Source organism: Myodes glareolus, chromosome 4, assembly GCF_982192425.1.
Source record: "Myodes glareolus chromosome 4, mMyoGla1.1, whole genome shotgun sequence".
NCBI classification, from domain to species: domain Eukaryota; kingdom Metazoa; phylum Chordata; class Mammalia; order Rodentia; family Cricetidae; genus Myodes; species Myodes glareolus.
Genome location: NC_142029.1, coordinates 37111200 through 37139159, shown reverse-complemented (window position 1 = coordinate 37139159; position 27960 = coordinate 37111200). Strand labels below are relative to the sequence as shown.

Genomic DNA, 27960 nt, shown 5'->3' with positions numbered 1-27960 from the left:
TCCCACTTTTGCACAGGGCTTACTAGACAGCACTGCTTTTCCAGTATTGATTGTCCTATTTCCAATCCCTAGTTCCCAGAAACCAATGCAGGTATTGAAGTGATCCTCTGCTCCCACGTCTGCAGTCTTCCTTCCCCGGCCACCATCTGCTCTTCTTACAGACATGAATCATGCCCCACGTAGGCCAGTGTCCTGAGTATGTCTGTCTGCTGATCACCTCTTCATAAGGACCCCTGCTTTCATGACTCTTGGAGACTGTCATCCACAACCGACAAGCTTAAAACAAACACCAAATCAAACAGAACAATTTTTCACCATATTTAATTGGCATGTGTCGTTGATAGCAGAGGGGTTTTTCTTCTCGAAGCCTCCTGGGATCTATACCTTGCTTTGGAATGCTCTGTGGCTGGCCTACGGTGACGCTGCAATTGGATACTCGCTGTGGCCACCTTAAGGCCTGCTGCCACTAGAACTTCAGAACGTTCCTGACCACCTCAACATAGTGGTCATCTGGAGGTGGCTTCCTCTGACTCCCGGGTTGCAGAAACTTCTGAATTGTAGGAATGTTGCTGATTCTTGTCTTAAATGCCTGAAACAGGAAGCAGTGGCGTCAGGAGCTCAATAGCTGTCACAACCGCTAAGAAATCAGTTTTCCCATAGAAGAGGAGCTCAGGCCTTTAGCTACAAAGCCCTGGGTGGCGGTGCTGAAGTAATTTCTTGGTGTGTTTGCTGACTTTTCTTGGTGTGGGCTGAAATGTCTTATTAAAAAGATATAATAAACATGACCAGAGCATATCAAAAGCCTTTAAATATTTATATTCTTTAGCCTATTAAGTCTTATTTTAAGAGTTTATTAAAAGGGAACAGAAATAGCTTCTGGGCAGTCATGACGCACACCTATAATCCTAGCACTTAAGAGGCAGAAGTAGGAAGATCTCTGCATTCAAGACCAGCCTGGTTTACAGAGAGTTCCAAGACATCCAAAGTTACACAGAGAAACCCTGCCTCAAAAACAACAACAAAACCCAGAAATAGCTAGAAGAATTCTAACACAGTAGCAATTTGTAAATAACGGGTGTTTTCAAAGCAGGGAAAACAATTGATGCTTGGAGACATCTCAGAGGTTAAGAACACTGGCTTCTTCCAGAGGACCAGGCTTCAATTCCCAGCACCCACATGGCAACTAACCACCATCTGCAATTCCAATCCTAAGGAGTCCAATATATTCTCTCTTTTTTTGTTGTTGTTTTGTTTTTGTTTTTTGAGACAGAGTTTCTCTATAATTTTGGAGCCTGTCCTGGAACTAGCTCTTGTAGACCAGGCTGGCCTCGAACTCAGAGATCCGGCTGCCTCTGCCTCCCGAGTGCTGGAATTAAAGGCATGCACCACCACCGCCTGGCTATGGAATCCAATATATTCATCTGGCCTCTTTTGGGCACTGTGTGCACATGGCACATTGATTTACATACAGGTAAATACTCATACACATTAAGAAGAAAAAGGTATTTTAAAAATGAAAAGGCTGGTGATCCGGGTGTGATAGCACATGCCCTTAATCCAAGCACTTAGGAGGCACAGCCAAAGGAAAGTCTGTGAGTTCTAGGCCAGCTTGGCCTTTATAATGAGCTCCAGCCAACCAGGACTACACAGTGAGAACCTATAAGAAAGAAAGAAAGAGAGAGAGAGAGAGAGAGAGAGAGAGAGAGAGAGAGAGAGAGAGGGAGGGAGGGAGGGAGAAAGGAAGGAAGGAGAAGGGAAGGGAAGGGAAGGGAAGGGAAGGGAAGGGAAGGGAAGGGCAGGGCAGGGCAGGGCAGGGCAGGGCAAGGCAAGAAAAGAAAAGAAAGAAAAAAGGGAGGGGACCCATTGTCTTTAGCTACATAGTCACTGCTGAGCCCACCATGCCCCAATGTTCCACATCAATATTCATGGGATGACCTGGTTAAACTCAGTGGTCACAAAGCAAAACAAAGGGATTTGTGGGGAAGGTTGATGAGGGCACAGGAGGGATGGGAGTAATCAGAAAGTATTATACACGTGAAAGGAATTGTCAAAAATAAATTTCACAAAAGAGTCTTTAAAGCAACAAAATAAATAAGAAAAGGAAATGGTTACACATATAAAAATGCATACATGAAAACATTTCATGATCACTGTGAAGCTATATAAACAGGCCACAGAAGAGTGTAATCCTATCTTTTGGAACATACAAAATGATAGGTGTCATGCCAATAACGTCTGTGCAGGAGGATTCAGGTGTCTGCATGTGTGTGCATGCATGTGTGCATACAATTCTTAAAGGAAATTTAAGCCAGGAACTCTAAACATAACATATGAAAGGAAAAAGGAGTTTTTTTATATTGGTAGATGGATAAAAATATCTACAAAGCATTTGTTTTTTACTTTTTTATTTTTTTGGTAAAAACAAAGGGAGCAGAGAGTTGATTCAATGGTTAAGAGCACTGATTGCTCTTCCACAGGACCTGGATTTGATTTTTCAGTACCTGTGTGGGAGCTCACAGCCATTTGTAATTCCAGTTGTAGGTGAGCTACCACCCTCTTCTGGCCTCTGAGGACATCTGCATACATGTGTACACAGACATACATGCACATGAAATTAAATTTGAAATGAAACAACAGTATTGTGTAAGAAAATTATAGCTAGGGCAAGAGTACTTTTGAACATTTGCTTATATCTTATAAATAGGAACACTGAGAGAACACACGAGAAACAGTGAAAGATCATGGGGACAGGAAGACGGGGCCACTACAGAGACGGGGTTTCTCAACTGGTTCCTTTCTTATACGGCTCTGCTGGGATATATATATATATATATATATATATATATATATATATATATATATATATATATATATATATATATGGAAAATATGCATTATATATATGGAAATATACATTATGCCACAGAAGAATACTTGTTGACATACAGATATATTCATTATTCATGGTTATTGAAAAGAACATTAAAAGCAGACCACAAATCAAATGTTTACTATAACCCTATTTTAGGGACAATACAAAGGGATAGATAAATAAGTTTCCTGCCTGTAGAATTATATTTTTTTTTCCTGTTCATCTTTTGGTTTAGATACTGTAGGAGCACAAATACACCTTTTCTTTTGTAGTAAGAAGGAAGAAATGCTGGGGTTTTTTGTTTGTTTGTTTTTATTTTTTGTTTTTTCTCTGTAGTTTTGGAGTCTGTCCTAGAACTCACTCTGTAGACCAGGCTGGCCTCAAACTCACAAAGACCCTCCTGCCTTTGCCTCCCAGGTGCTGGGATTAAAGGCGTGCACCACTACTGCCCAGTGCTGTTCTTTTTTTAAATACACATTTTTTATTTATAATTCAGAGTACCTAAAATTCTTTACATCAAAAGGACAACTAATTCCTTTTTAAATAATTTATTGAAAATAGTTATTTTCTTACAATATATTCAGATTATGGTTTTCCCTTCCTACCTCCTTCCTCAGATTCTCCTCACCCATCCAACTCCAAGCCTTCTCTCTCTTTTTTTCAAATTTATTTATTATGTATACAGTGTTCTGCCTGCATGTGTGCCTACCCGCCAGAAGAGGGCACCAGATCTAATTACAAATGATTGTGAGCCACCATGAGTTCAAAAAAAAAAAAGAATGGAAATTGAATCAAGATCTCTGGACCTCTGAGCTATTTCTCCAGCCTCCCCTGCTCCAAGAAAATGAAAGGCAAATAAAAGACAAATAAACAACAATAAAAAGGAAAAAAAACTAAGAAAGAGCAGGAGAAATGCCTACACACACACACACACACACACACACACACACACAAAACCCATAAAAAAATCTCAAAATCAGAAACCATAATATACAAGCAAAAGATTAGTAAGGTTAAAAAGAAAAACCTCCAAAAATGCCATTGAGTTCATTTGGTGTTGGCCATGTACTACTGGGCATGGAATCTGCCCTTAAATGTGGTCTGTATACCCGGTAAGACACCCTTAGAGAAACTAATTAAAAACATTGTTCTTAATAGACACAACCTAATGGTTCTGAGAAAAATGGGAGGAGCTAGAGCAGAGGCCAAATAAGTATGGCAACTGTGGGATTCTTTGTGCAAACTGAGGCAATGTGACCAAGAGATGACCCAGCATCAGGACCACTAAAAGTGGGCATCATTATCTGATAGGAACCAGGCTGAAAGGACAAAGACTCTTGTAGCGAGTAAAAAATGTTAAGAGTGCTGAAAAAGAAGAAGAAAAGACAGCCCTGAATGTTCATTCTTTGTTTTGCAACTACCAGGGACTGAATCCAGGACCTCGTACACGTGCATCACGTGCTCTGCCTCTGAGCTGTGTGCCCCAGCAGTTTAAACGTTCATATTAGAACCTCAAACACCCATTTTCCCATCATGTAAAGTGCCATTCTCTAACAGATCCTACAGTGTAAGTGCGACGGAATATCCGGAGTGAATAAAACGATGCCCTTTGAGATGGTTTCTCTTCAAGTTTTAAGTCCGGCTCCATTGGAGGCGCATCTGTGTGGACACGCATCCTACCTGCAGCAGAGGGAAGTCAGACAGAATGGGAGCGCTGAGTTCCTCCACCATCAAAATGGCTTCTAACAGCTGTATGTCTGCCCAGCTGAACCGGTTGCCAACAAGAAAATCCTCCCCGTGGTCTTTCAAAATCTACAGAAAAGAAAGACATATTTTAATGGAAGTAATGATGATTTGCCCATCTGAATGCTTGTACTGTGAGGCTCACTGAAGAGTCTTTGATGATCTCCAGAGCTAGCAAGAACAGATGAAGTCAACTCTCTTGCACGTACCATGAAATGACGGAATCTTTTTGGAATGAGTCAGCGATTATCAAGGCCTATGTGGTGAAGCGCTGGCACTTTCTGGAAAGCATGGAGGGAGAGAAAGAAAACTGTACCCGCCAGTACAGGGATACATGGGAGCTAGGATTATTGAGGACCCAGCTGTTGGGACACAAATCAAAATAAGTCACCAATGGAATCGGAAACCCAAACCAGAAAAAAAGCTAATTTTTCAGTACCCAGTGGAAAGCAGACATAAAAAGATACTAGAGTATAAAAAGCTTTGAGTAGCAAATATGTTAACAACTATGGTTAACTCCACAAAGAGGATAAGTGACTCAGAGATTAACATACACCCCTGTAACTCCAGTTCCAAGGATCTGGCGCCCTCTTCTGGCCTCTATGGACACCAGATACACGCATGATACCCAGACATGCAGGCAGGCAGAATACTCATACATATAAAATTCTTTTAAATCTAAAAAATAAAAAAAAAAAAATTTAAAGAAAAGAAAAAGGTCTTAAGCAATTAAGTAACAAAATTGACATTTGTAAATGCCAAGTAGTAGCTCCATAGAAACTCTACTTTGGAAAATCATCTAAATGATAGAACAGTGGTGTAAGAAACTTCAACAAACCACAATTATCTATAATTGAAAAGAAAACACCTCTATTTATATTGAAAAATTGGGTGGAAATACATGAAAACAGTTCTTCCACTTATCTTTTGGTGATGGGGAATAATTATCATTTCTGTTTATAGCCTGTGTTTCTGAATAAGATCTTCAAATAAATTAAGCACAGTTAACGTTTTGGTGATTTAAATGAGAATGACTCCCTCCCCATAGATTCATAGATTTGAATACTTGGTCACCAGGGAGTAGCACTCTTTGAAAGGATTAGGAGGGGTAGCCTTGTTGGAAGAAGTATGTCACTGAGCTTGGGCTTTGAGGTCTCAAAAGCTCATTCCAAGCTCCTCCTGGTGCCTGTGGATCCAGATGTAAAACTCTCAGCTATTTCTCCAGCACCACATCTGCTTGCATGGCACTATGTTCCCCACCATGACGGGGGTCTAAACCTCTGAAACTGCAAACTGTAATGGTCCCAGTTAAATGTTTTCTTATATAAGAGTTGCCATAGTCATGGTGTCTCTTCACAGCAATGAAACAGTGACTAAGACAAACATGTTAAGATCTATGATAGATGCTAAGATCTATGATAGAAAATAGTATCAAGCTACTTATAAGATAAAACCAAAATAATACAAATAGCACCCTAATTGCTCCTATTTGGATATGCTAAGTAATTTTTTTAAGTATTAAATAAAAAGAAAACACGCATCTTCATTGTTTATAGAAACCATACTCCAGAGTTAACTAAGTATGTCAGTTAGGAGAGAGATTCACGTTCTCTCTGTCTCTGTCTAGGTATGTAGTTCAGGCTGATCTTGAACTCTACATTCTCCTGTCTGATCTCCAAAGTTCTGAGAATACAGGAGTGTTCTATTGCACTTGGTTTGGGAGAATCTTTGTGTAGAGAATAGTCTATACAATGAGTGAAAAGAGCTGGGCACGGCACCTGCAGTCACATACGTAGGAGGAGACAGGAGGACTGATGTCATAGCCAGCTTAGGCTACATAGTTAAATATGAGGTTAGGCTAGAGTACATGGAACCTGTCTCAGATGGATAGGTGGATAGATATAGATAGATAGATAGATAGATAGATAGATAGATAGATAGATAGATAGACAATAGATAGATAGATAGATAGATAGATAGATAGATAGATAGATAGATATACATAGACAGACAGACAGACAGACAGACAGACCGATAGACACATAGACAGATAGACAGACAGACAGACAGGCAGGCAGACAGATAGATAGATAGACAGACAGACAGATAGAGAAGGAGGTCAACGTTTCACATCTACTAATAAATCAGCAGGTGCTGGCATTGTCTGTTGTACAAAGAACGGTTAACCACCAGACAACTTGTGTTCCTTGACGATTTACACAATGTCATCTATGAAGTGTGCTGGGGGCCAAATAATTGGACCTGAGTCCAATCAAGATAATAATTCCAGATTCCAGTACATTCAGGAAGAGAGGAGCACGTTGTGTTGACTAAAAATCATGAACTCACATAAAAATGCAATAGAAACGAGGAAGGGAAATAAGAAAGGGGTAGCTAACAGGGAAAAGGGAACCCTACATCTTCTAATCAGGGCTGTAAAGTTAAATTTGATCCAGATTCGAATAAATGAGTTATTTTTAAATGTTTTGAGAAGTATTGGCGTAGACTCCCTGGTTTACAATCTACAGCATAAGCAGACTAAGCTGTGCGACATTTTTAATGAAAGTGCTTCGCTAGCACTGGCCTTGTCCCTGGATCAAAGGAACTCGTCTAGAACACTGAAGGACTGACGGACTCGCATCTCAGTTGACACAGTATCCTACAAACCTTTAGGTGTGGGCCCTGCCATTCCACACACTGCCCTAGAGGCTTGCAGTCTTTCAAGATGTGTTGTGAAAACAGTTTTCAGTAGCATTTCCCACTGAATGCTGCACAAAAGTTTCCAATTTAAAAGCTTTTGTCTTTTTTACCAAGGCACAGTTAGCCTCCAGTACCGGATTCAAGGTGAATTCACGGTGGTTGATACCTTGGATTAGCGGCTTATTGAGTCTTTAAAAAACAGAACAGAAATTGTTTTATTAGGGGTTCTATAGTTTTGGAACCCATTTTGTTTAAGTTTGACCCTAGGGGCTAGAAAGATGAATCCGTGGTTAAGAACATTGTTTGCTCTTCCAAAGATCTGGGTTCCCAAACCCGCATGGTGGCTCACAACCACCTGTAATCAATTCCAGGGGATCAGATGCCCTCTTCTGGCCTTCAAGGGCACCAGGCATTCATGAAGTTCATGGCATACTTGCAGGCAAAACACTCATTCACATAAAATGAAAAAATAAATATTTTCTTTTAAGTTTTGACCCTGTCTTAGTTACTTTTTTATTGCTATGATAAGATACCATGACTAAATCAGTCTCTAATGGAAGAGTTTATTTGGGGCTCACAGTTTCAGAGGATTAGCATTCATGATAATTGTGGTGGGGAGCATAGCAGCAGGTAGACTGGAATAGTGCTGTAGCAGTGGATGACACCTTACATCTTGAGACACAAGCATGAGGCAGAGAGAACTCACTAGAAATGGTGTGGGCTTTGAAACCTCAAAGCCTGCTCCCAGTGACATACTTTCCCCCCATAAGACCACACTGTCTAATTCTTCCCAGACAGTTCCATAAAAAGGGAACCAAGTGTTCAAAATATACAAGCCTATGATGTAGGTGTTGCTTTCATTGGTTAATTATTAAAGAAAACTGCCTGGCCTGATAGGTCAGAACATAGGTAGTTGGGGAAGACAGAACTGAATTCTGGGAGAAAGAAGCAGAGTCAGGCAGAGTCAGAGAGCCACCCACCATGAAGCTGCTAGGTCAGACATGCTGAATCTTTCCAGGTGAGCCATGACCTTGTGGTGACATACAGATTATTAGAAATGGGTTGAATCAATATGTAAGAGCTAGCCAATAAAAGGTAATAACCAATGGGCCATGCAGTGTTTAAATGAATACAGTTTCCATGTAATTATTTCGGGTAAAGCTAGCCGGGAGCCAGGCCTCAGACCGCCGCCTCATCTACTACAAGCCTATGGGAGCTATCTCATTCAAACCGCCAGAGACCCCACAGCAGGAAAGCTCTCACACAGCCAGTCCTTTAATATATGTGTTTTATTTTGTGTGACTGTATACGGGGGCGGGGGGATATGTTTGCCATGGTATGAGGAGGCCAGAGGACAATTTGCAGGGGTTGGTTTTCTCCTTCCACCATCTGAGCTTCCAAGATTGAATTCAAGTTTTTAGTCCTGACAGCAGGTGCCTCTACCCACTGGTACCCATTTTACTTATCTTTTTGAACACTCATTCTTAAATATTCTGTATATTAGGAAATATACAAACTTACCTTCTCAAAGACAGGGAAGTAACGGGTTTTAGCTCTCTTCACTATTAAAGCATAGCTCTCCTCTTTTTCCTTCGGGGGTTTAAATGCAGCCTGGGCAATCATTATCATCAGGTCCAGGGTGCCATCAGTATACATGTCAATCCTGGAAAAACAGCATAGACTCCCATTGGAAAGGAGCCTTCAAGAGCAGGCTTCCCAGTGCAACACTGGACAGGATACATAGTGTTAGCAAGTGGTGTTTGATTCTCCCAAAAATCTTCCACTCTCAGGAATGATTTCCAGAACCAAATCTAGCCAGGTGATACAGTAGAGACTCTGAAGATGTTTACTGAACGCATGAAAGGTAATAGATGCCTCTAAGTCAAAACCTGCCACAAACAGAGTGGGACTGTGATGGTTTGGAGATTTAAAAACACTTAATAAAAAATAAGCATCAGGCTGAGCAGTGGCGGCACACACCTTTAATCCCAGCACCCGGGAGGCAGAGGCAGGTGGATCTCTGTGAGTCTGAGGTCCACCTGATCTATAGAGCAAGTTACAGGACAGTCAGGGCTGTTACACAGAGAACCCCTATTTCAAAAAAACCAAAAGAAAGGAAAAAAGGAGGAAAGAAAAAGAAAAAAGTATACATCAAAACAGTGAAACTGCACAGTATTTATAGGTCATGGAACTGCTTCTCCATCTGTTTCCGTGGGGAAGGCGTGGGAGTGTAGAGATAGACTGCTGCTTCTGAGCTTCGCACATTCCCATGTGAAACTTTCTCTGTTTTCTAAATAATGGAACTTGGCCTTTTCTACTACTGCACTTTCTATACGTACTGATCACTCTACCACGTCCATGTTTGCCATGATGAGATTTTAGGGAGCCTGTACTTAACCCCAAACCTAGATTAAATTTTATAACTGAAAGTATTTTTCTCTACTCTACATTTACTTATCTGTCATGAAAACAAACTATTTATAATACAACTATAATAATACAACTATCCTTAGCCAGGTCTCGAACAGCATATAACATAGCAGATATCTGTGGTATATAGATGCAAAACAAAACAACAACAACGAGAAGAAACCCTACAGCTTTTCGTCCTCCAGTATTTATGATGGGACCTGTCAGGCCCTTCTCTGGGTGCGTGTTTCCAGGCTGACCTTGTGAGTGACAAATGAACACAGTAGAAGTATGAGGGAATAGTTCTGGGTTGAGCTTATGACACTTACATCCTTTCCCTTTCACTCTTAGAATTTTGTCTGTGTTCCATGAGAAGATTAGAATGACAGTATGGAAGCTCTATGGCCTATTCTTCCCCCAAACCAACAATCTGCAATACCTAAACCCAGAACTGCCTAGCTCACTACTGATTGGCAGACATGTGAGTCTAGCTTGGATAAACCCAGCCTAAGCCAGATAGAGGCCACCCAGAAACTTATAGACAAATGCTTGCTCATTGAAATTTGCTTCAAGTTCATAGCTGCTGTGGAAATTTCTTCAGGCAATAGCCTATTGGTGACTGGCACATTTTGGGCATGATCAAATGTACTATATAAATAGATGTAAAATCATGTGTAGCCCATTGGCTGCTAGATTAGGTTCCTGTTCCCTGCTCATGCAGAGGACTGCTGATCTGTGAGTCTACCCCTAAATAAAGATATCTTTATTATACTCCATTCTGAGCTAGTGTGGTACTTTTTTAAAATTGTAATCAACACCAGACTGGTGCCCAATGAACAGACATCAAAATGCCAAATGTTTTAATTAAGGTAGAACAGGACATCTAAGAAGGGATTATAGACAGGCATTCCTAGAAATAATGTCTCCCCTGGAAATGACAAAATAGAAGGTCTCAATCTTGAGGATTATGTAGAAGATGCGGCAAAGTCTGACATTGGACCAATGAATGTAGATCAATAAGAGACAAACAAGGCAATACATTACCATCAGAAAACTCCTTGTGGGGTCTCTCACAGGCCCACAGGTCAAATGTGGTCCAGTCATTCCCAGCCACTGTGAAGGACTTGTCTCCCCAGGAAAATTTAAAATTCCAGTGCCTGTTGTAAAAAACCATACTGTGGCAGACGCCATGAATCTCCTACCTGAGTTGGATGTAGGTTAAAATTCTGCTGGTAAGCCACAATCATGTGGTGATACACAGACTTAATAGAAATGGGTTAACCAAGATGTGAGAGTTAGCCAATAAGAGGCTAGAGCTAATGGGCCAGGCAGTAATTTAATTAATACAATTTCTGTGTGATTATTTTGGGTGTAAAGCTAGCTGGGCGGCAGGACGCGGCCTGCTCCTCCTACTACACATACTGTTCTGGATGATAGAATAAATATGGAGGATGAGTAAAAAATTCCAGTAGAAAATAGGAAGCGTATATCTTGGTAGACGTCTATAAATGCTCAAAGACCAAAGCTGAGAGTACTACTAAATAACATTGTAATTGAGGGATTATTGGACAAGAGTGCAGATACATGAGTATCATTACTCCAGAATCTTGGCATCCATATTGGCCTCTTCAAGAGACAGATATTCAATTCCTAGGATTTGAAACCCTATTTCAAGTGAAACAAAGCATGAGATGGGTTGAATGCATGGGGCCAGAAGGATAAAGAGGAAGGCTGAGGCCATAAGTGGCTAATATACCAGTGACTCTCCGGAGCCATGATCTGCTACAGCAATGGAATACTCGAATTAACATTCCTGTAGTCCTAGAAATGGGACATAAACCAACTCATGTATCTGGGATTGATATTATAAGGTACTATAAAAAGCAGTCACTGGTCATCCAGGCAGTACAAAAACACAAAACAACTAGCAAACATTCAGAGATACAAATGGCCCTACCTTTAAAATGGTTACCTAAGAAATCAATATGAATTAAACAATGACCTTTTACAGAAAAGAAACTACAGGTTTTAGAACAGGAGTTCTAAAGGATACAGGAGCAACTAGGTGAAACAACCAGCCCTTGGAATTCTCCTGTATTTATTGTTAAAAAGAAATCTGGAAAATGGAAAATGATTACAGATCTAAGAGCTATCAACAAGGTGATTCAACTAATAGGCTCTCTACAAACTGGAATTTTTTTGCCTTCCCTATTACCTAAAGGATAGCTTCTTATAGTTATTGATTTAAAAGATTATTTCTTCACTATACTTTTGCAAGATAGGACAGAGAAAAACTTACCTTGACAATGCCTATTTATAGTAATTCTCAGCCTTCTAGAAAATATCAATGGACCATCTCCCACAGGGAATGTTCAATAACCCCACCTAGTCAGCCATTGGAAATAATACATAAACAATTGCCTAAATCTTAATTTACCATTATATGGATGACATTTTGCTATCTGATTCAAATGTAGATACTTTAGAAAGAATGTTTGAAGAAGTAAAGAAAGTATTGCTTAAATGGGGATTACAAATTGCTCTTGAAAAAATACAAAGAAAAGATTCTATCAATTACCTAGGTTATAAAATAGGTTTACAGAAAATTAAAACACAAAAAGCACAAATTAGGAGAGACCCATTGTGGACTCTTAATGACTTTCAAAGATTGCTAGGAGATATTTCCTATCTATGACCCATTGTTGGGATAACACCCAATCTAATAATTCATTTAAACAAAACCTTAGATAATGAGAAAGACTTAAATAGTTCCAGGGAATTTGCAAGTGAAGCTGAGAAAGAATTAACTTTGATTGAAGAGAAATTACAGAAGGCACATGTGGATTTGGTGGATCCAAATCTTAACTGCATTCTAGTCATATAGCCCTCCAGAATTTACCCTATAGAAATTTTAATGCAGAGGGAAAATATTATCTTATAATGGATCTTTTTACCACATAAACCAAGTAAAAAATTAAAAACTTATGTGGAAAAGGTCTTTGAAATAATTATAAAAGAAAAATTTAGAATTCATCAGTGAGCTGGAATAGACCCAGCAGAGGTTATAGTACCTTTTACTAATGAAATTAAAAAACTATGGGAAGACAATGAACCCTGGCAAAGAGTTTGTGCTAATTTTTTAGGAGAGATTAATAGCAATTATCTCCAAAGCGATAGACTTAACCTTATAAAAAGAACTACTTGGATTCTTCTCCACATTGTATGTGACACAGCAATATCCATAGCCCAGACATTCTATACTGATGCAAATAAATCAGGAAAGGCAGGTTACAAATCAAAAGATTTAAGTAAGGTGGAATAAAGCCCTTATAATTCTGTCCAAAAGTCAGAATTCTATGCTATTCTCATGGTACTAAGGGATTTTAAATAAACTCTCAATATAGTTCCTGATTCACAATATGCAGAAAACGTTGTTTTGCATACTAAAACCACTGAATTATATCAAATGATACAGAATTGACTTCATTATTCATTCAAATTCAAGATATAATTAGGAATAAGCTTTGTCCCGTATGCATAACATAAATCTGATCCCATATGGGTCTGACAGGTCCTCTAGTTCAAGGTAATGCAAAAATTGATTAATTATTGATTGGAAATGTGCTGAAGACCTCAGAATTTCATAAAAAATATCATGTCAATAGCAAAGGTTTAAAGAAAGAGTTTTCTATTACTTGGCAACAAACTAAGAAGATTATAATAAAATGTTCTATTTGCTCTTTCTATAACAAAATACTGCTACCTGCAGGGAATAACCCAAAGGGTACTCAAAGGAATAAAATCTCACAGTTTCACTTTGCAAAATTTGGAAAATTAAAATACGTACATCACACCATTGACACCTATTCAGGTTTTCAATGGCCAGCTATCTTGAGCTCAGAAAAGGCTGATTCAATAATCACGCATTTATTAGAAGTTAGGGCCATCATGGGTATACCTGCACAAATAAAGACAGATAATGGTTCCACATATGTCTCCAAGAAAATGAAACAATTTTTTGGCTATTATAATATAAAGCATATTATAGCTATACCAAACAATTCTACAGGTCAGACAGTCATAGAAAAATCAAATTGAACTATAAAGGATACATTAAACAAATAGAAAGGGATGGAAAATATCCCCAGAATTAGATTGCATAATGCTTTATTAACCTTGAATTTTCTTTTTTTAAAAAAGATTTATTTATTTATTATGTATACAACAATCTGTCTGCATGGATGTCTGCAGGTCAGAAGAGGGCACCAGATCTGATTACAGATGGTTGTGAGATGTAGAAGGCCGCAACCACACTCTCCACCATAGATGGCGCTGCACTGTCAGGTGAGCTAGAAAGCTCACACGTGTTGGTATTTTTCCACTACTCCCAAGGTATCACCTGGGACTGGGAGCAGTTGACCAATCCAAGAATGACACGTTCCAAAGCAGGGTCTGTTTCCTATATAAGGGATGGGTTCCATCTTATCTGGGTCTCCGCCATGTGGCTTATGCTCTAGCTCCCAAGAGGATTAAAGCCTTTCTGCAGAAGTATCCTATGTGTACCGCGTGGTTCTTGCTGGCGAGACGGTAGCGCGGGACAGTGAGCCACCATGTGGTTGCTGGGAATTGAACTCAGGACCTTTGGAAGAGCAGCCAGTGCTCTTAACCTCTGAGCCTTCTCTCTAGCCCCCAACCTTGAATTTTCTTAATGCTAATAAGAAAGGAACAATGGCAGCAGAGTGACATTAGATAATAGAAAAAACTTCTGAATTAAATCATCCAGTGTATTTCTAGGATGTGTTGGCCTCATAATAGAAACCAGGAGATGTGCTATGTTGGGGAAGGGGTTTTGCTCTTGTTTCCACAGAAGAAGAGAGGCTACAAATACCATCAAAATTAATAAAAATTTAATTTGAAAAAGAGAGACCTCTTGAGAAAGAAAAAAAAAATGACAGCTCATCCACAGAGGTGACAATCATACAGGTGGTAAGGAAACCTCATAAGGATTGGGGCAGGGTTCTGATCTTGTCTTTGCAGGAAAATCCTCATCTTTAAAAAGTCGAGAGAACTTGGATATCTAGATGCCTAAAGAAGAAAAGATAGCTATCGAAAAATATTCACCACCAAAGAGGAATCTGACTTATGGTACCATACCCTCTACAGGGCAAAATTTTATTATATATATGATGTAGGTGGCTCTTCTGTCGATGGTTACTTTCATTGGTTAATAAAGAAACTGCCTTGGCTTTTTGATAGGGCAGAATTCAGATAGGTGGAATAGACAGAACAGAATGCTGGGAGAAAGGAGCAGAGTCAGGGAGACACCATGATTCTCCTTTCCGAGACAGATGCTGGTAAACCACGACCAATTATTAGATATGGGTTAATTAAGATGTGAGAGTTAGCCAATACGAGGTTAGAACTAATGGGCCAGGCAGTGTATAAATGCATACAGTTTCTGTGTAATTATTTCGGGTGTAAAGCTAGCCGGGAGGTGAGAAATGACCCACCGCTCCTTTTGCAACATATATACATATATAATTTTTTTCTTAGTATAATAAAAACATAAATCACTTAAAAATCAGAGATGACTTTGGAATTGGACAGTGTCTATTCTTCTCTAAATCCAAGCATGTTGTTTAAAAAATCAGAGTTTCTGTCTCATATCAAGAACCATCTGGTATGGGACAGAAAAAAAAAAGAATTTAGAAAAAATTTTACTTTTTCCCATACCTATTTTGTCTCTATTGTACCTTTCATTAAATATATGTCTATATGAATAATGGTTAAGTTTTCCCCAATGAACAATAAATTCTCCTGAAGTAGTCTTTGAAGTTTCCAGGAAGAAGATGGGACCCCGCAACAATGATTCCACCTGGTTGATATGATGTCATGCTGCTGATAGTGGTACTTTAAGATTGGTTTTGGGTACCAGCTGCTCAAGATGATTCCAACTTGGCTAGCTGAAATGGTGCACCTTCTTACAACATTCTGGCCAGAACTTCAAATAAGAACTTCAGAGAAACCCTACCAACTACTTAGAGACTATTTATAATTATACCAGACAGTAATCTTGAAACTTAACCATCATTTTAGTTTTTACAGGATCCCATAGCAATAACATTGCCCCCATGACAGCTGAAAGTAATTCTAGAAGACGATATACCCTCTCCCAACAAAGTATGTCCTCAGGGTTAGGTACAGGGGTTAATTACAAGTGGTATAGGGTTGGAGTTGAGGTAGAAATTATGTGGCTCAGGGGTCTCTTAAAAAAAAAAGAAATTGGATGGGATAATAGGTAGATCAGTGTGAGTTTATTCATAATAATAGTAATAAAGTGAATACTTGTGAGCTACTATTTATAGACAATCTACATTGCTATAAATTATTGTATATTGTTACAAATTTAAATTGTATGTTACATTGAATATGCTATTTCTGTTTATAATATTTGTAAACCTATGCAAAGTTATTTTGTCATATTGTGTGCATGCATGTTTCTACCTTGGCTTAAGATATTTTGCATATTGATACAATTTCAGGATATATTTATCATATTGTACTATGATACATTTCTACCTCTGATCAAGATACTTATACACTGTTTACATTTTGGGGTCCTTGTCTTCATTTACTGCACAGTTGTTTAAAGATTGTCTAATATTTTAATATAAAGCCTTAGTCTTGGGGCTGGAGAGATGGCTCAGTGGTTAAGAGTACTGGCTGCTCTTCCAGAGGTCCTGAGTTCAATTCCCAGCAACCACATAGTGGCTCACAGCCATCTGTAATGAGACCTGGTGTCCTCTTCTGGCATGCAGGCATACATGGAGGCAGAATGTTGTATACATAATAAATAAATAAATCTTTAAAAAAAAAAGCCTTAGTCTTTTAAGCTATATAGGTATTAAGATTATAGGTCAATAGTCATCTATGTTTGTTATAGTTAGACTAATCAGATTCTTTAGATACACAGAGATTCTATTCTGCATAGATAGGTAATTTTCAACCACTTCAAAGAACTGTAGAATATGGGATTTAAATAACTTAGGGTTCTGTTGACGCGAGACATCATTGCTCCTGGCAGATCCGATGTATTCCAGAGAGAATATTGGGCGCCGAATACATTCCTCTTGGAGCTTATTTTCTTCTTGGCAAAACTGGCCTTTGGGCAAGGAACTGCTAATGCCTCAACCACTGACAAAATGCACAGTGTCCAAACTGGACAAGCAGGATACAAGAAAAAAGACTGCCAAACCTTGCCAAGACAGGGTAAGATGTTTTTAAATTTTTCCTGCCTCTGAAAATAGTCTGTCAGTTACTCTAGGCCTTAGCCAAAGTTGGTTGCTCCAACATTGCAAATGAGATTTTGGGTGATTGCCCAGGTAGCCAGTTGTCTCTGTCATGTATTGCACCTTTTGGAAGTTGCTTGATTGCACTTCTTGTTTACTCAAGTAATATTATTTCCCTTCTCAGGTCTTTGATGGGTTTGAAGACTAGATAGTCATAGTTACTTTCCTCTCATGACTTAGCCAAAAAATTTCTAAGATAAGACTTAGAGTCCATAGGATAGGATAAGTATTGAAACATTTAGCATATGTTTCATGCTTGATATTATTTATGCTGGTTATAATTCTAATTTTTATATTTGATATTTGTTTTTATTATATATAGGTTTGTATTAGGCTTAGAACTCTTTTATTTTAGATAAAAGGGGGAGGTGTTGTGGGAATTCCCTCAGCCAATAACCTTTAAGATACTGGCCCATTCTGGGCTTGGTCAAATGTACTATACATACAGATGTAAAAACGTGTGTGGACTCCTTGGCTTGCTGGATTCCATTCCTGTTCTCCGCAAATGCAGAGGACAGCTGATCTGTGAGTCTACCCCTAAATAAAGAGATCTTTATTACACTCCATTCTGAGCTTATGTGGGACTATTTTATTGTAATCGACAACAGATAACAAAATAGATCATCGATAAGATGTTCAAGGTTTGTTTGCTGAATCAGTCATTCGCACCTTCATGTAAAATACTTTACTAGGTTAATTTCTGAGATCATAGTTTTCTAGGCATGAATATGAGACTATTATAAGCTGACTAGTATGGGTTATATCCAAGGAGAGGGTAGATATGTGCTCAGAATTCTGCACAAGCCCTGTCTCCTCTAGCCACAGTGCCTCCCCTTTGTTCCCTTACTCTTCCCGTTTAGTTCTGGTTGAACGATGCAATCAAATCAGGTTTCGGTTGGTATAAGATGCTTGATTTAAAAATCTAGTAGAGGAATGAGCACTAAAGTACCTGAGTCTCTCCTTCAGGTCCTTCCCGTACAAGTTGTACTTGGCAGCGAGGTAGCTGAGGATGGCTCTAGACTGTGTCAGCGGCATTCCATCAATCTCAACCAAAGGGACTTGATCAAAAAGCAGACGGCCATCTGCAACATGAAAGAGAGGGTAAGATAACGTCTTCAACGATTTCAACGGTTGCAGCTCATCTGCAGGATGGCCCAACTAATTCCACAGAACGGTTTTTGCTTAAAATGATAATGACAGGTCACAGTAGGTAAGAAACAACAATCATTTATTTTATGTCAAATCCGAGCTTTGTTTGATTACTTCGTGCTTTTTGTGTGTGTGTGTGTGTATTGAACAACAGCAATTTTAAAAAGATTTTTCTGGAGCTGGAGAGATGGCTCAGCAGTTAAAAGCACTGACTGCTCTTCCCAAGGAGCCGGGTTCAGTTCCCAGTACCCACATGACAGCTCATAGCTGTCTGAAAATCCAGTTCCAAAGGTCTAACACCTTCACACCAATGCACATAAAATAAAGTTAAATTAGAAAAAAATTTTAAAAAAGATTTTTCTGTATTCATTCTAATATATATATATTTATAAACTGTTTTATACAAATACATATACATATATTTTTACAATATATTTGTACATATGTTTATACAAATACATATACAAATACAGAGTAAATTTTACATGTATATAAAAAGATCTCAAAGCTTAAACTGTGTAACAGTGTTTGGGCATAAAGGTTGCCAAGAATGCCTCATCCTCAGATATTCTGAGTGGGGACTGAGGTCTGAGAATATGCGTCTATTAAAAGCACATCACTTACTGCTGTAGGGCATGACAATAGGAAGGACGCAGCCACAAGAGCACATCGCAGGCAGTCATGCATTACTAGACATGCACGCTGGAACGTCGGCATCCTGTCTCTAACAATAATATCTATTTAGCAGGACTTTGAAAGGAGATAATATCACATAACAATGCCAGGAATCCAAGTAAATCAAAACCAAGTTTTCATTGGTGACTGCTTACATAACTGTAGTTTATTGTTGCTCACCAGCAGGAAAACCTTTTGAGACTTGTGTATTAGGTAATTTTGTCCTTGTGTGGATACTGTAGTGTGTACACACACAGACTAAGATGCCTACGGAGTCACTAGGCAAAATAACCTCTCCAAGGCTTAGGCTGCATCATGAAGGAGGGGCCAGAATGGATGCAAGAGTGAGAGGATGGGGGAGGGATGCTGTGAGATGGTGCCTCTGGGTCAAATGCATCAGAGGAATCACAGCAGTTATGGTTACTGGGACTAGCTTAAGACTGGGCCCATCAGCATTCCATCACGGATAGGAGGGACACTAGGGCTCCATTCTTCCCTGAGGAGCCATTGATAGTTAATGGATCCTGGAGGAGGGGGAGTCATTGTCTTTAGTGGTGTGGTGTAAAATGTCTGTGCTCTAGTAAACAACCTCTGACCCATGCTCATGCAAACAATTCTAATTAAATTCTGTGAGTCCAAAGGAAAAAAAAGAAGACATAAAAGTAGGAAGGGGGCTGACAGAAAGAAGAAAGCATTCAGTGGGGGGATGGGGAGATTGGAGAGGGTAATGGGGTGTTATCAAAATAATTCATATACATGAATGGAATTGTCAGAGAATAAATTTTAAAAGTAAAAAAAAAAATGGGCATGGTTCAGTCTCAAGTATATCCTGTGTGTCACAATTTGATAGATTTATTAAAAAACACAAAGAAAAATTAGGTGTGAACCACAAAACGTTGGGGCTAGTCTCCTTACCCTGCCCCTCAGCCATGGAGACAAGGTTAAGCCTTGCTAAAGGGTGCAGAGCTGCTAAGGAACGTATACTATTAATTAATTGAGGCCGGTGCTGTCAGATACTTTGTTCGTATGAAGTCTACAGAGATCCGATAGTTGATGCATTAGCTTTGCATCAGGAAAACGAGGATTAATCAGCCAGCATTTGTAGGAATGTTGGTGCCAGTCCCTTCCAGTAGCTGCCATTCCTGAGACCTGTGTTCTATATGATGACTGACTATATTTCCAGAAACAAGTTTTGATTTTTTTTCCGATAAGACAGCATTGAATGAATCAAGGCTCACCTTTTAGCAACTTCTCATATTGTTCTCTTGTCTCCAGAAATTCTTCTTCAAACTAGAGTAAGGAGAGACATGGTTATAACTTTTAAGATGGGAAGCAGGGAGACAGAGATTTCAGTACCTTTTGGAAATATGTTATAGCTTTCAGAATAAAATCTAAAAGGGAACCGCAAAGCTGTCGGCTCCCACCTAAAAGTAAGATGGGGCACGTATTTAGAGATTAACTGTCAGGGGTGTCCAGCCTTTTGACACTGTGACATGATCTTGTCATCTACTAATGCATTGGCTGCATTCATAGCTATCCTGGGATGCATGTGGCTGGGGGGCTTCTGCTTGGATGATCCTGAGGGATGAAAGGGACCGGAAGACCCTACATCAAGGATTTACCTACATCAAGGATCCCCAAGCCCCTCTTTTCCCACTTTTGTTTGCCTGGACTAGCTCTTCCCTTACTCCAAACACTTGTCTTTACCCCAAACTTCTCCAGTGATTTTCCCTCTGCCCCACCCCCCTCTTCTTTCTATTTGGTTTTTATAATGTTTCCTTCCTACCAGATCAAATTCAGTTTATCTTTAGGACTGATGTATTCAAAGAAAGAGATCCAAAGATCCCACTCAAGTGAGGCTGTGGTCATTTCCTGCTAGGTTTTCTAAAGCTTTGCGAGGGTAGTTTTGTCCTTCATGTCTTGAGATGGTGTGGGACAGTTGGGCAAGCTAAGGAAGAGTCCTTATAGGGAAAAGTGGAAAGCAAAGGCAGCAGAGAGCCCTTATTCCGAAGGGCATGGTATGTATGCAGACTGAGAGACACAATTCTAGGCCAATTCTATATTCGGTGGCAGGGGTTAGAGATAAGGGAAGAGCCAGTTGACATATCGCACATCTGGGCTGGGGCTCCAGTGGGCAGCCATGAACATTCCATTAGTGAGGGGCTCAGAGAGGGGTTAAATGGCCTCAGAAAAACCAACCAGTCCAGTGGAGAGAATGAGCTAGATGTACAGTTCTTCCTCTAAGATCTTTTCATCTCTAGGAGCTTCAGACTACCCCAGGCCTTCATCTTCCCTCTTCCCTGGTGACTCTAATCTCCTCCCTGCTTTTCTCTTATCTAAGAACACAGCTGGAAAAAAGGGGAAGAAGGAGCTGGGCCTTAAGTTCCACCCCCATCCAGGAACTAACCTCCACTCCCGCCGCAGCCAGCAGCCAGCGGATGGACTCCATCCTGCCTCTGCCCTGAAAGTAGTAGAGCTTGGGCTTGGCTTCCATGACTCCTGGTTCAGTTTCCTAGGGGGCAGCAGTAAAAAGTACAAACTAGCACAGTGTATACTTTGTCTCCATTCATAGCCAGGATGAAACAGGGTAAGCAAAGTCCTTGTGCAGGGATGTGTCCTTGTGCGCGCACACGCGCACACACACACACACACACACACATACACACACACACACACACACATACACACACACACATACACACACACACACATACACACATACACACACACACATACACACACACACACATACACACACACATATACACACACATACACACACACACATACACACACACACATACACACACACATACACACGCACACACACACATACACACACACACACACACACGAGGTAAAGCTACGGAGAAAAAGCACACAAAGGCAGGATAAGGGGTGACTCTTATGAACATCTGGCTAGGACTGGGGAGGGGCATTTGAGGTTTCTTGGCTGTCAACAAGGTTCTGCTTCTGGAACAGAAATAGCAGTCTTTAAAATTAGCCACTGAAATGTGTATAAATTGTTTGCTTTATGCTTTATAAAATGCTGTCACTCACAACTTGAGACACAAGAACAAACTATACTCAACAAGGGTATATTATTTGAGATCACCTCTGATTTTTGGAGAAAGGAACCAGGAATTGATATAATAGTTTCCTGAATATCTCTGAAAAAAAATATCTTTTCTAACATCAGCAAAGAGTCGGGCCTGCTTGAACTGGACTGTCCAGTAGGAACTTGGAGCCTTTAATTGGTGCCAAAGACTTTATTTTTCCAGGTAATAACACGGCAACAAAATAGCATACAATATGTTAATCATAATGACAAGTTAGAAAATACCAAGTTGGGGCTGGAGAGATGGCTCAGTGGTTAGGAGCACCGACTACTCTTTCAGAGGACCTGGGTTCATTTCCTGCACTCAGATAGCAGTTCACAACTGTCTATAACTCCAGTTCCAGGGGATCTGACACCCTCATACCAATGCACATAAAATAAAATTAAATAAAAAAAGAAAAAAGTGCCAAGTTAAGAGCTAGCTAACTTCATTACCCACTTTCTCCAATAGACAGATCATCTGAGCGAAAATTAAACATCTGAATTAAATGACATCATAAATCAAACGGACCACAATGTAATAAAGCCTAAAATCAATGAATTACTAGTAGTTATACAAACTCATGGAGATTAAAAACCACATTACTGAATGATGGCTGGGTTTAAGAAACAACCAACAACCATACAACCATAGGAAAATTTATGAAAATTCCTAAAATCAAATGAAAATTAAAACAAACACAACAAAATATCTGGAACACATTAAAACCAGCCCTAAGAGGAAAATTTATGCTCTGGAAATTAGAAAGAGTTGGAGATATGGGTAGGCAGTTATGAGCACTGGCTACTCTTGTTTAAGACCCTAGTTCAATTCCCAGAACCCATCTGGCAGCTCATAACTATTTGTAACTCCAGTTCCAACCCCCAGCTCCAAGGTAATCAAATGCCCTCTTCTGGTCTCCTTGAGCACTGTATGTATTTGGTGCACTTATACACATGCAGGCAAAACACTCATACACATAAAATATACATACCTAAACATATGTATATATTTTACTTAGAAAGAGAACAAATAGATGACTTGATAAATCTCCAGAATTTGGAAAAACAAAAACAAATCAAACCCAAGTCTAGTAGATGGGAAGAAATACAATAAATTCAAGCAAAATGAATGAAATAGATACAAAGAAAACACAAAGAATCAACAGATCTAAGAGCTGGTTCTTGAAGAAGCTAAACAAGCTCAATAGACTGTTGATCCAATTAATCAAAAAAAAAAAAAAAACCAAAAAACAGAATCAGCCTTGAATAAGAAAACATTACCACAGAAACCAAAGAAAGTCAGACTCGCGTAAGGGAATACTTTAGAAACCTATATTCAATTAGGTTGCAAAATCTTAAAGAAATGGATGAATTTCTAGATGCACCCAAACCACCAAATTTAAACCAAAAAGAGGTCAGAAACCCAAAGAGATCCATAACAAACAAGGAAATTGAAGTAGTAACGAAGAGAGGTCCCCAACCTACAGACCTTTAATAAGAAGACTGAAGCAGGAACGAGAAGTCTTCCAGCTAGTAGAGAATGGCTGGACCCAGAGGGACTCGCCGCGGAATTCCATTAGACATTCAAAGAAGATCTACAGCCAACATTTCTTGTATTAGTTAAAAAAGAAAGCGATAGAAAGACACTCAAAAACCCCTTCAAACCCAGTCCGGTATACAAAAGAGCAAAGCATTTAAACAGTGGTAAGAAACCAAGGCATTGCCAGTCCTGTGTCTCTCATCCAGGTTCTGCTTGAGTTGGTCTGAATTAAATTATTTTTAAATATGCAAAGTGCGACTGTTTTCAGTAATCAGTTCTTCGTGCACAAAGAAAAAAGTGGCACCTGGGCATAGACGCACACATCCCAGGCTGAGGCAAGAGAATCCTGTTGCACGTCTCCAAGTGTCTGGTCATTTATCAAAATTATTTAGCATCTGCTCTGTGTATAGAAAGTTCCCTTAGATATGCTGTTCCCCCTTTTCAATCCGCCATCTGTGGTGGCACCGCTGCCAGGATGCAAATTTTCGTGAAGACCCTTACAGGGAAAACTGTCAGGCTCGAGGTTGAGCCCTCGGACACTATAGAAAATGTCAAGGCCAAGATCCAGGATAAGGAAGGAATTCCTCCCGATCAGCCTCTGATCTTCCCTGGCAAGCAGCTGGAAGATGGCCGTACTTTGGCTGACTACAACATCCAAAAGGAGTCCACCCTTCATCTGGTGTTGAGACTTCGTGGGGGTGCTGAGGAAAGGAAGAACAAGTCTTACACCCCTCCCAAGAAGAACAAGCATAAGAGAGAGAAAATTAAGATGGCTAGGCTATATTGAAGTACTATAAAGTGGACGAAAATGGCAAAATTAGTCGTCTTTGTCAAGAGTGTCCTTCTGATGAATGAGGTGCTGGAGTTTTCATGGCTAGCCACTTTGACAGACAAGTGCTGCCTCACTCACTGCTTCAACAAGCCAGAAGACAAGTAGCTGCGTATGAATAAATAAAAAGACAGGAATTGATGTTTAAAAACAAGGTTTGCTGTTCCTAAATATATTTTGCTAAAATACATTACGATCAATCAGGTAGGCCTCACACATAAAGATTAAAGTTTTTACCAGAAGAAAAATTATCACACCTTTTTTTTTGGTTAAGTATATTGAAAGAAATAGTATCATTAAAGCAAAAACAACAAAATACCACATTGTTGGCGTGTGTGTGTGTGTGTGTGTGTGTGTATATATATATATATATATATGTGTGTGTGGGCGCGCGTGCGCAGTGATAGAATATTTGCTTCACAAGCAGAAAGTCCTGGGTTTCACACACACACACACACACGCATGCACACACGCACGCATGGTGAGTACACATATAACACAGCATTACAGAAATTGCACAGAGCCTTACAGAATGTCTTAGGTCACTTTCTGCTGTTCTTTGCTTTCTGTTGCTCTGCTAAAAACTCTGACCAACAACACTTCACTTTTCCTAGACATCGTCTGCTGAGGGAAGCCAAGGCGGGAACGGAAGCATGGAAGGTACACTTTCTACTTACGGGCGAGCTTCTCGGGTCTTGCTTAGGCTGTAGCTTTAGACTAGCACTCTGAGAGGCAGGAATGAACTTGAGAACCAACAGATCGAAAAACTCCAGTTCGTACTCCTCAAGAGTTGTCCAAGTATGAACCGAGTTAAACAGAGCTGGCTCACCAAGTGGGCTTTTGGTGCGCCGACCTTGGGGGGTGAGGTTTCAGAATGGGAGCCGGTGCACAGCGGTTCATCCCAGAGCTCATTTGGCTTGAGCAGAGCGTAGCCGTGTGTGATAGCTTTGGGCTAACTGGGTTACTGCTTAGAGAAAAGGAAGTAAGTCCAAAATCTTCTAGAAGACGGAACGAGTTAAGCCACAGGTCCTAGCTGAAATTTCAGCTCTAAGCCAGGCAGGAGGATGGTCTAGGGCTGCCTGGGCTACAAAGAGAGTTCATCGCCAGCTTGAGCACTTTAGTAAGACCCCCATGTCAAAATAAAAGTAAAAAGTGCGCTGGGGACATAGCTCAGAGCGGTTACTGAGTATAAACAAGGCCCTAGGTCAATAGAGGAATAAAAGAAAAAAAATAATTGCACCTCTCTTTTCAACTAGGTTCTCAAATTCTGTGAGCCTCAATCTTCTCATTCGTTCAAGACCAATGGTGTTCTTCGTTTCTGTTCATTGATAACTCATTTCGTTAGCTATGTCGTTGAGAGGAGATATCAAGTGCAAATCGCTGAACAGAGCAACTGAAAATTGACCCTCCTTCCTCTCAGATGACGGCAACATTTGCATGTGGGAAAAGAGGAACCTTGTTTCTGTCAGGAGGGAGCAGCTTTCTCCAGAGTACACTTGTGGGCCACCAGAAGCAGTTTCTAGGTGCCTCTTAGGAAGGTAGAGATCGGGGCTGAATAGATGGCTCAACTGTTAACAGCCTTGGCTGCTCTTGCAGAGGAATTAGCTTTATTTTCCAGCACCCACATGGCGGCTCACAACAGCCTATAAGTCCAGTTTCAGGGGATCTGACACCCTACTGTACAGATGTGGTGCCCAGACATACATGCAGGTAAAACATACACGTTATTTTTTTTTTTTTTAAGGAAAAGAATTGAGGAGACCTGGTTCAGATAAAGTTTGGGAAACTGAGTCTAGAAAGAAAATTCAACCAGCCTGCCCTGGTCTACTTTTCCCATAAACTAACCACTGGGCCAACACGGGGACATGGGTCTTCGTGTTGGATGTCGCCAGCTAGCATAGGCTCCTGCTTGAAATCAGCCCCTCCAAATAGCTCCCAATAAGTTATGTGGATTTTTTACTGCAGCCACACAGCACCCCTGTGGGACAGAGGGTCTAACCCGGGTGCTTGGATCATCTACTCCCCATCTTTCTGACTCAGACACTACACTTTTTATCAATTAAGTGGATTGATTGGTTTGTGTTCCCCAAATGCCAAGGGCTTACACACTTTCTTAGATAAAAAACATAAAGCCAAGCTAGAGACTCTTACCTACGTAGGTCCTCATAGCTACTCAAGAATAAACCAAGTGAGCTGCCCTGTGGTATTTAAAGGCTGGGCAGGCAAGTCCGAGAGACCAGCAGCAAGTGAATCAGAGCTTTTTTTTTTTTTTTTAGAGCCCCAGCTTCTCAGCTCAGCACAGCTCCCTCCCTGCCCGTAGGGAGGAAAACTCCAGAGTTGGATTGTTTGAGTGGAATCTTCCCAACACACGGAGTAGATACATAGATGCAGAAAGATTTTGTTTACCATTGAAGCGTTACGGCATGCTATGGCAGCCGCCTCTCTCCTTCTTAAATAGGAAAAAAAATATTTGAAATTTTTCTAGGGAGGAACAAATATGTATATAGTGGCTCAAATACTAAAAAAAAATTTTTTTAATTTTCTGCTTTGTATCTTATGTCAATCAGTCAATTAAAACCCCACTTAAATCTTACGTACTTACTTTTGAAGTTAGAGCTAACGTATAATGAGTGAGGGTGTCTTAGCACGCCCAGTCATATAAGAGCTGTGTACAGACAATGCAAGCCTGTAGGCCTTGAATGGCTGTCCATCTGCTAGTTTCTTGTGTTACACACACTCCCCGGTAAGCAGGGAGGAAAGTTAGGACGAGTAATAAAGATGAACTTTCAAGATGGCTGGCTTCTTCTTCACCCTGCTGGCTGAAGACAAAGGCCAGGCCCCTTCAAACAAGGCCTTGGAGGCTTTTGTTCTCCTACAAGCGGGCCCACTGATGAAAAACTAGCTCAGCAAATTCCAAGGGGGATCAGGGTGTGTTTTACATAACGGTTGCAGGCCTGCAAAACACCTTTCTTTCCAACTGACCGACCCTAAATTAGGGGAGGAAAAACAACTCTTCAGAGACTTAAGACCCCAGCCCTGTGGACGGCTTTCACTCCGTGCATGCTGCGCGTGCGTGGCGCCTCATCCCCAGTAAATGCCTCTCTTCGACTGCAGATTCTCTCTGCTCCTGTCTGTGGTGTTTGATCTCGTCACGGCCACCTCTTGAGGTCGACGTTTTCCCTGCCTTTTAATAATTTAATTGGCAGAGAAAGCGAACCCTAACAAGACCCCTGGATCGTATCAATCACTTATCTTCCATGCAGAAAAATTCGTGCCTTTTATCTGGCCTACACAGCTTTGAAATAATGGCCATCAAATAATCACAAATTAAAACAATTGCAGATTATAAACTGTAGATTTAGTGTAAATAGTCAATGCAAGAGGAGTACACACACACACACACACACACACACACACACACACACACACACACTAACCTTATTCTTCTAAGACCGGTCTCCAGGCACTGGAAAAAGAAGCTGCTAAATCTGTTAAGTGAAAGTTCAGAGCCCTTCAGATTTGATTGCAATCTTCTCCCATCAGCCAGTGAGCTTTTAGGAAGTGCGCAAGCCTCCAAGGCTTCAGTTTACACTC

At 40.2% G+C, this 27960-nt stretch overlaps 1 protein-coding gene and 1 pseudogene across 3 annotated transcripts; one reads left to right on the top strand and one right to left on the bottom strand.

Annotated features, from left to right (window-relative positions):
* Positions 1-305: 305 nt before the first annotated feature.
* Positions 306-27960, bottom strand: LOC125393231 (glutathione S-transferase A4). Of its 3 annotated transcripts, none has more exons than XM_085689436.2 (7): positions 27804-27960; positions 21305-21409; positions 20136-20187; positions 18023-18155; positions 8837-8978; positions 4553-4684; positions 306-589 (listed from the first exon to the last, which is right to left on the bottom strand). In XM_085689436.2, the coding sequence occupies exons 2-7, from the start codon at positions 21389-21391 to the stop codon at positions 467-469; spliced, it is 669 nt and encodes a 222-aa protein (XP_085545562.2). In that variant the 5' UTR covers positions 21392-21409; positions 27804-27960; the 3' UTR covers positions 306-466. The 3 variants fall into 3 exon arrangements, with proteins under 3 accessions (XP_085545562.2, XP_048279501.3, XP_087761534.1); XM_048423544.3 differs by lacking the exon at positions 27804-27960 and adding an exon at positions 25044-25167; XM_087905408.1 differs by lacking the exon at positions 27804-27960 and adding an exon at positions 23487-23592.
* On the top strand, positions 24013-24474 carry LOC125393232 (ubiquitin-ribosomal protein eS31 fusion protein pseudogene; annotated as a pseudogene).